The sequence below is a fragment of the Pteropus vampyrus genome, unplaced genomic scaffold (genome assembly GCF_000151845.1).
Source record: "Pteropus vampyrus isolate Shadow unplaced genomic scaffold, Pvam_2.0 Scaffold17, whole genome shotgun sequence".
NCBI lineage: Eukaryota > Metazoa > Chordata > Mammalia > Chiroptera > Pteropodidae > Pteropus > Pteropus vampyrus.
In genome coordinates, this window is record NW_011888798.1 from 10,355,568 (window position 1) to 10,364,684 (window position 9,117).

Genomic DNA, 9,117 nt, shown 5'->3' on the forward strand with positions numbered 1-9,117 from the left:
CAGCTTATCTGCTGTAGTCACAGACAGCCAGTCAGCCTGAGGATCAGTCCTCCTCACTGAATATGCCAACAGCAATCAAGGCTTAACTACAACAGGAAGGTACATACAGCTCTTACAAGGGACACCCCTGGAGCATCCGGCACAGATGAACAGGGAGACTGGGCCCCACAAGACACCTGCTACATAAGGCGACTCTGCCAAGACTGGGAGACATAGCAGTTCTACCTAATACATAGAAACAAATACAGGGAGGCAGCCAAAATGAGAAAAATGTGCCTCGGATGAATAGGACAAAACTCCAGAAAAAGAACTAAACAGAATGAAGATAAGCAATCCCAGATATAGAGTTCAAAATGCTGGTTTTAAGGATGCTCAATGAACTTAGTGGGAGAACAGATGAACTCAGAACTTCAACAAGGAGATAGAAACCATAAAAAAAGAACTAGTTAGAAATGAAGAATGTAACTGAAATGAATACATTTGAGGGAATCAATATCAGATTAGATGAAGCAGAGGACTGAATCAACAATCTGAAAGACAAGGTCATGGAAAACTCTTAATTGGAACAGCAAAAAGAAAAAAAATGAGGATAGTTTAAGGGACCTCTGGGACAACATCAAGTGTAACAGTATTTGCATCATGGGTACAAGAAGGGGAAGAGAGAGAGCAAGGTATTGAAAATCAATTTGAAGACATAGTGACTGAAAATTTCCTAATCTGGCAAAGCAGACAGACATACAAGTCCAGGAAACAGAGTCCCCAACAACATGAACCCAAAGAAGTCCACACCAAAACACATCCAATTAAAATGCCGAAGGTTAAAGACAGAGAATCTTAAAAGCAGCAAGAGAAAAGCAGTTGGTTACCTACCTACAAGGGAGCTCCCATAAGACCGTTAGCTGATTTCTCAACAGAAACTTGGCAGGACAGAAGGGATTGGCATGAAATATTCAGTGTTGAAAAGCAAGGACCTACAACCAAGATGACTACTAAGCAAAGCTATAATTTAGAATCAAAAGACAGAGAAAAAGCTTCCCAGACAAGAAAAAGCTAAAAGAGTTCATCGTCACTAGACCAGTATTACAAGAAATGAATATTAAAGGTACTTCTTTAAGATTAAAAAAAAAAAAGGAAATCTACCAAAGAAAAAAACTCTCACCAACAAAGGCACACACATAATAAAAGTAATGGAATAATAAACTATAAAGCTAGTACAAAGGTTAAAAGGCAAAAACAGGAAAATCATGTGTAATTAAAATAAGGGATGTACACACAAGAAGTAAAAAATGACCATAACAAACATGGACGGGGGAGTAATAATTTTGATTTTAGAATATGCTTCGCCTTAAGTGACCATCAGTTTAAAATAGATTGCTAAAAACATAGCTTGGTAGAGATGAAGCACATAGTACCCACAAACCAAAAATCTACAAGAGAGATATAAGAAATAAAGAGGAAGGAATCCAAATACAACACTACAGAAAGTCATCAACATGCAAGAGAATAAGGAACAGAGGACTACAAAAACAAATCAGTTAATAAAATGGCAATAACTACATACCTATCAATAATTACTTTAATGGACTGCATGCTCCAATCAAAAGGTATAGTGTGGCTGAATGGATTAAAAAACAAGGCTCGTACATATGCTGCCCACAAGAGACCTACTTCAGACTGAAAGACATACACAGACTAAATAAAGGGGTGGAAAAAGATACTTCATGCAGTGGAAATAAATGCTAAGGCAGCAATACTTAATATCAGGCAAAACACACTTTAAAACAAAAGCTATATATAGGAAGAGATGAAAAAGGGCACTTCATAATTATAAAGGGATCAATCCAACAAGAGGACATAACTCTTGTAATCATGTACACACTCACATATTTAGGAGCACCTAAATATGTAAAGGAAATATCGATGGACATAAAGGAAGAGATTGACATTAATAAGTCAGTCATAGGAGGGAACTTTATAACACCCCATTGAAATCAATGGGTAAATCATTCAGACAGAAAATCAAGGAAACAGTGGCCTTAAATGACATTAGACCAGAGTGACTTAATTTATATTTTTAGGACATTTCAACCCAAAGCAGCAGAATATATTCTTTCCAAGTGCATATGGAACATTTTCCAGGATTAGATTATGTGTTAGGCTATAAGGCAAGTCTCAGTAAATTTAAGAACTAAAATTTATCAAGCATCTTCTCCGTTCACAGTAGTATGAAATTAAAAATCAATTCCAAGAGGAAAACTAAAAAAATACACAAACATGTGGTGGCTAAATAAGATGCTACTAAATAATGGGTTAACAAAGAGATCAAGGAAGAAATCAAAAGATAACCTTCAGACAAATGAAAATGAAAACACAATGACCCCAAATTTATGGGACACAGCCAAAGCACTTAAAAGAGGGAAATTTATGGCAACAGAGGCCTACCTCAAGAAACAAGAAAAGTCTCAATCTACCCTTCCACCTAAATGAACTAGAAAAAGAAGAACAAACAAAGCCCAAAGTGAATAGAAGGAAATTACAAAGATCAGAGTAGAAATAAAGGAAATAGAGTCTAAAAAAAAAAACAATAGAAAAGATCAATGAAACTAAGAGCTGGTTCTTCGCAAAGATAAAATTGGTAAACCTTTAGCCAAACTCATCAGGAAAAAGAGAGGACCCAAATAAAATAAAAATGAAAGAGGAGAAGTGATATCTAACATCACAGAAATACGAAAGATTATAAGAAAATGCTACAACTAATTACATGCCAACAAATTGGACAATGTGGGATAAATGGATAAATTCTTAGAAACATGCAGTACCTTAGGGCTGAATGAAGAAGAAACAAAAAATCTGAATAGGCTGATTACTAAAAAAGAAATTGAATCAGTAATAAAAACTCCCAACAAATAGAAGTCTAGTACTAGATAGATTCACAGGTAAATTCTACCAAGCATTGAAAGAACATCATTCTCAAATTATTCCAAAAATTGAAGAGGAGGGAAAGCTCTTAAGGTCATTTTACAAGTCCAGAATTACTCTTATTCCAAAACCAGACAAAGATACTACCAAAAAAAAGAAAAAAAGAAAAAAAAAGTTACAGGCCACTATCCCTGATGAACTTAGATGCAAAATCCTGATACATTAAAAAGATCATACACCATGATCAACTGGATTCCTAGGTTGGTTCAATATCTGCATATCAATTAACATGATACTCCACATAAACAAAATGAAGGATAAAATCATATGATAATATCAATAGATGCAGAAAAAGCATCCATTTATGATAAAAATCCTCAGTAAAGTGAGATCAGAGGGAACATATCTCAACATAATAAAGGCCATATGACAAACCCACAGCTAACATCATACGCGATGGGGACAAGTTGAAAGCCTTGTCTTTAACATCGGGAACTGTCACCACCTTTATTCAACGGTATTGGAAGTCCTAGCCATAGCACTGAGACAAGAAAAAGGAAAGGCATACAAATTGGAAAGGAAGAAGTAAAACTCATTATTTGCAGATGACATGATACTATATGTAGAGAACCCTGAAGAGTCCACCAAAAAAAACCTTAGAATAAATGAATTCGATAAATTAGTAGGATATAAAACTAATATTCAGAAATCGGGTGCCAATAAACTATTAACAAAATTAAGAAAATCCCATTTACAATTGCATCAAAAATAAAATAACCTAGGAATAAATTTAGCCAAGGAGGTAAAAGACTTGTACTTGGAAGACATCAAAAAAAGAAATGAAAGTAAATGGAAGGCTATACTGTGCTCATGGATAGGATTAACATCGTTAAAATGCCCATACTATCCAAGGCACTCCCTATCAAAGTACCAATGGCATTTTTCACATAACTAGAACGAAAAAGTCCAAAAAATTTCCAAAAATTTATATGGAACCATTAAAGACCCTGAATACCCAAAGCAATCTTGAGAAAGAACAACGAAGTTAAAGGTATCATACTACTTGACATCAATTTATACTATAAGGCGATAATAATCAAAACAGCATAGTACTGGCATAAAAACAGACACATAGATCAATGAAACAATAGAAAGTGCAGAGATAAACCCACACCTATATGATCAGTAAGTCTATGACAGAAGAGGCAAGAGTATACATTAGGTAAAGATAGTCTCTTCAGTAAATGGGGTTTGGAAAACTGGACAGATACATGCAAAAGAAACTAGACCACTTTCTTAGACTATATACAAGAATAAACTCAAAATGGATTAAAGACTTAAATGTAAAACCCCAAACATCAAACTCCTAGAAGAAAACATAGGCAGTAAACTCTTAGTAATAATTTTCTGGCTACATCTTCTCGGGCAAGGGAAACAAAAGAAAAAAATAATCAGATGAGACTATATCAAACTAAAAAGTTTTTGCACAGGGAAGGAAACCATCAATAAATCACAAAAACATCCTACCGAATGGGAGAAGATATTTGCAAATGATACATCCAATAAAGGGTTAATATCCAAAATACATAAAGAACTCATACAATTCACCACCACCCGCCCCCTGCCGCCCCAAAAGAAAACAACCTCCAAACAATCCAATTAAGAAATGGCCAGAGGACCTGAATAGACATTTTTCCAAGGAGGGCATACAGATGGTCAATAGACATATGAAGATATGTTCAACATCACTAATTATCAGGGTAATGCAAATTAAAACCACAATATCACCTCACACCTGTCAGAATGGCTATCAGTAAATCAATGAATGTTGGCAAGGACATAGAGAAAAGGGAACCTTTGTGCATTGATGATGGTATTGTAAAATTTTTCAGCCACTATGGAAATCATTATGTAGGTTCTTCAAAAAATTAAAAACAGAACTAGTATATGACTTAGCAATTCAACTTCTGGGTATTTATCTGAAGAAATCCAAAACACGAATTTGAAAAGATATATACACCCCTGTGTTCATGGCAGCATTATTTACAATAGCCAAGATATGGAACGAACCTAAGTGCCCATGAATAGACGAATGGATACATTCACACACACACACGCACACACACAATATACATATATACAATGGAATATTACACAGCCATAAGAAAGAATGAAATCTTGGCATTTGCAATAACATGGGTGAACCTAGAGTTGTGGTCCTCAACCTTTCTGGCACCAGGGACCAATGCTCCAATGAGAATCTAATGCCTGATGATCCGGGGTGGAGCTGAGGTGGTGATGCTAGCGCTGGGGAGCAGCTGCAAATACAGGTGAAGCTTTGCTCTCTGGCCCGCTGCTCACTTCCTGCTGTGCAGCCCGGTTCCTAACAGGCCACGGACCAGTACTGGTCCATGGCCCAGGGGTTGGGGACCCCTGACCTAGAAGGTATTATGCTAAGTGAAAAAAGAGAAATACCATGATTTCACTTATAGGTGGAAAAAAAACCCCATTAAATTTTATACTTGAAATAACTAGGTGAATTTTAAAAGCAGTTTTCTAAATAAATGTCCACTTCTATAAATTAAATCTTTTCTTGGGAAAAAAAGATCAGTGGTTGTAAGGGGAGGTAGGAAGGGGAGAATGGAGAGTGAGTGCTAGTGGGTTTCTTTTCGGGCTGAGGAAAATGTTCTAGAAGCAGGAAGTGGTGATGGTTGTACAACCTATGCGTATACTAAACACCACTGAATCATGTACTTTAAAAGGCTGGCTTTTGTGATATACGAATTATATCTTTAAGAAATTACTCTTCCTGTCCGCTTCCGCAAGGGCACAAGCCCCAGGGATATGGGATATGGGGGTCTATGTTGGGGTGACCTGTCTCCTCTCTGCAGACTCCTCATCGACATGGTGCCCAGGGCGAGGCAGACGCGCCACTACGAGATGTTCGAGTGAAGGGGCCAGAGCCACTGGTTCTGCATCTGCATGAAGACCGTCAGGACGGCGAGAGGTGTCTACACAGGCAGACGGTGCCAACATTTAAGTGAACATCCAGTTTCTTTTTGGGAAAGTTTATGTTCATGGAATGAGGCCTGCCCGGCAGGTCGGTCTGCACTGCTCCCCTCGCTCCATTCCTCCCGTCACACCCGTCAGGACAACCCGCACAGGAGGGGAGGCTGGTTTCCCCGTCTCCAGTGGGAACTGACCTTTTCTATTTTTTGGAGTAAAAAGGTTCTTGTGGGTAGGATGAGATCGCTGCATGGAAGAAAGTTCTTCGGCGGTGCTCCAGGCCTGAAATGGATAGCAACTGACCAGACCCACGTCCTCTGGCTTCCCAGTGGCCCCAGCCACGTTGTAGTTCTAGTCTCTTACTTCCTGGCAGAATGTAAAGGAAGACCGTACGTACCCTTTCGTCCACCCCCTCTCCAGAACCACCAGTATATATCACTTCCTAATTTCTATCAGTGTATTTCATTAGTTTCATACTGTTTTACTAATCCTAAAACTCAACAGATTTATTCAAAAGGAGACCATTCTATTTTTAAAGTCCTTAGTGATATATGTATGAGCTTTGCATGGATGAACTAAGCACATGACCCTTTCTTGTACATGGAGAACCCGAACATACATGTAAAAACAAGATCCATTTTTGACAGATGTGAAACTGTTTATTTGTAATAAATAATTATATAATCTATCCATATATGCATATATCTATATGCCGTGTCAAGTGGTAATGGTACATTACAGTCTGTTAGAGATGGTTGACTCCTCTGTAAGGTATAAGATATCTTCAGTTTGTGTAACTTTAGGTATAGGTTCTGTAAAAATGTTCCCCAGCATACGACAGTCTGTACCTCTAGCACTGCCACTTGTCCAGGCGACAGTGTCTCACCAATAAAGACCTTTACCTGTTTTGTATGGTACAGGAAGGTTATCTTTGAGAGTTATCACCACCATGGGCAGGTTTTCCTGACTGAAGGATGATGTGGAAAGGTCACTCGTTCCTGGTAGAGTATGAGTGGAGACCCTTAAGGACTGTCACGATGGTCTTGGTGGCCTCTGTAGGGCAGACCAACGCACTGCTCAGGTAAGGAAAGTGGCCACACACTCATTTGGTTGTGCCCGGGGCTCTTGGAGCTGAGCTTGCCCGGAAGGGATGGCTGCTCCCCAGGCCTCACCCCCCACCTTCCGTGCCCATTTCCCACCTGGGTATGTCAGGCTGGTTAAGGGAAGGTGGTTTGGTCTAAGAAGTTGCTGACCTTGATTCGGTCTGATCCTTCAGTGGGGCTTCCTCCAACATCATTTTGAGGAGTGTTCTGTGGGATGTTAACATGTTATAAGGAAAAAAGTGTCAGCTGTTAGAATAGGTCTGAGAAAGGCACGATTCAATAGGTTTCTTTTCTGCAGGTTTTCTCATTGTATTTAATGTATATTGTGGAAGCTCAGAGAGGGGAAACTAGGATGTAGCCTCCCTTGAGAACTCAAGTTTTTCTTGGCACATCTTTTGAGATTCATGTCTCACCAAACGTGCTCTATCTGGGAACACTGCATGGTGTCTCCGTTCTGGGCAGTAACCAGGAGCTCCACTGGCTTCAGAGAGGCTGTGCTGACGAGGGCTGAGCCATGCCCTCCAGCAGGCAAGCCTTCGGTGTGGCCAAGGACTTGACTTTCCATATGTTTCCAGGTCACGTGCCTAACCAGGCGCTCATGGCACTGAGACCTGCGTCAAAAATTCTGTCAAGAGCGGGGAATGTATTCCAAGCCCTTGGCCTTTTTAGACTATTTTACTAGCACATCCTCAAAGATCTTCAAACATCTGATGTAGAAGTTCATAGCTACCTCCAAATAATAGAAAACAGCCCACTTTCTGATCCAGTTCCTTTCTTAGTAAATGTTCTGAAATTAGTATTGGTAGATGTGATACGAGGGAAAGAATACTCAGCTCCACTCCTGAAGCATACCTTCCCCAGCATTTTCAGCGGTGTGTTTGCAGACGCAGTCAGTGGAACACCAGCGTGGGGGAATACAGCTGGGCTGTGTTCTGCAGGTGACCCTGCAACCCACCCAGCCCCCCAAAAATCACTTCCACCTGTCACACAAGAAAAGTTTATTGAAAAATAAAGTTCTCCCTAGTTTTCTCTACAACAAACAGTGGAAAACAAAGCAGTGCTCTCTATGCCGGTACAGTACGTTTGGACAGCGACACCTCATTTGCAGAATCCTGCACTACTTCACCCCAGAGTGAACAGTAGAAAATGGTTGTTCCAGGAGCTTTTAAAGACACAGATACGAACAGCCATTAGCTTAAAGACGTCGAGGTTTAGACAGCAACTACAGTAGAAAGGAAATCACCATCTCCTTTGGCATCAATTGTTCCACTATTGTCCTGTTAATACCTGGGCAGGACAGTGAGCAAAATGCTTCCCAAGTTTGCTGCATCTCCCCTTTGGCACAGGTGGCTAAGTTCCTGTCCCACTGTCCCAGCCAGGCTTTCAGACCTCCACAACGGCAAGTGCTCCCTGCTCGTCCCTGACACCCACCCTGCGCCACCCAGGCACACCTGTCTGCCTACCTGAGGTATGAGCACATGCTGGCCTTTCTTCCCTCAGCCATGCCTCATGGGCTGAAGTGGGTGGGGGAGGTAATCTTAAGGCTCCACAAAATTGGGGATAGAGGGCATGATGCTCTGAAGAAGGTAAATTCCAATCTTATGCCCACAGGAGTCTAAGACCGCCGATTCGGCTAAAGGGAAAACGAAGGAACTTAAAGACAGAGACTCCAGCGAATTTCTCCATATTCCACAACTGCAGTCTGTGCTGAATAGGGCCAGGACAGGAGAGGAGACAGAACTCTAAATCTGTCAGGGAAGTAAGAGGCTAAAACCCCAATAAAACAAAAAGCAAACTGATGTTTAGGTGATCTGGGAAATAATCACGGAACCGTGAGCAGCCTCTGGAGTGGTTGTGAATGAAGACCGCCCACGCCCCCGCCACCCCCGCTACCTTCCAGGGCTCCACTTGGGTGGTGGGATAGTCTAGAGGTCCCCAGGCTAGTGGAACTGGCCTGGGGGATGAATGTATCTTCTCTGGGACTGGGACCAATATAAACATGTGACAGTTAACCAGTCTACGAGTCTGATCCCTGTGGACTGTACTGTGGAGGAGCCACCGTGGCCAGCAGGAGACAGACAGCAAAGGG

At 40.6% G+C, this 9,117-nt stretch overlaps 1 protein-coding gene across 1 annotated transcript in view; it reads left to right on the forward strand.

The window, feature by feature from the left end:
• TMEM163 (transmembrane protein 163) overlaps nt 1-7,877 on the forward strand; it is a 370,074-nt gene extending 362,197 nt beyond the window's left edge. Inside the window, exon 11 of the mRNA XM_023527515.1 lies at nt 5,811-7,877. Within this exon, the coding sequence (XP_023383283.1) occupies nt 5,811-5,871 (61 nt within the window). The 3' untranslated portion in view covers nt 5,872-7,877. The remainder of the gene's footprint in view (nt 1-5,810) is intronic.
• Nucleotides 7,878-9,117: the final 1,240 nt, after the last annotated feature.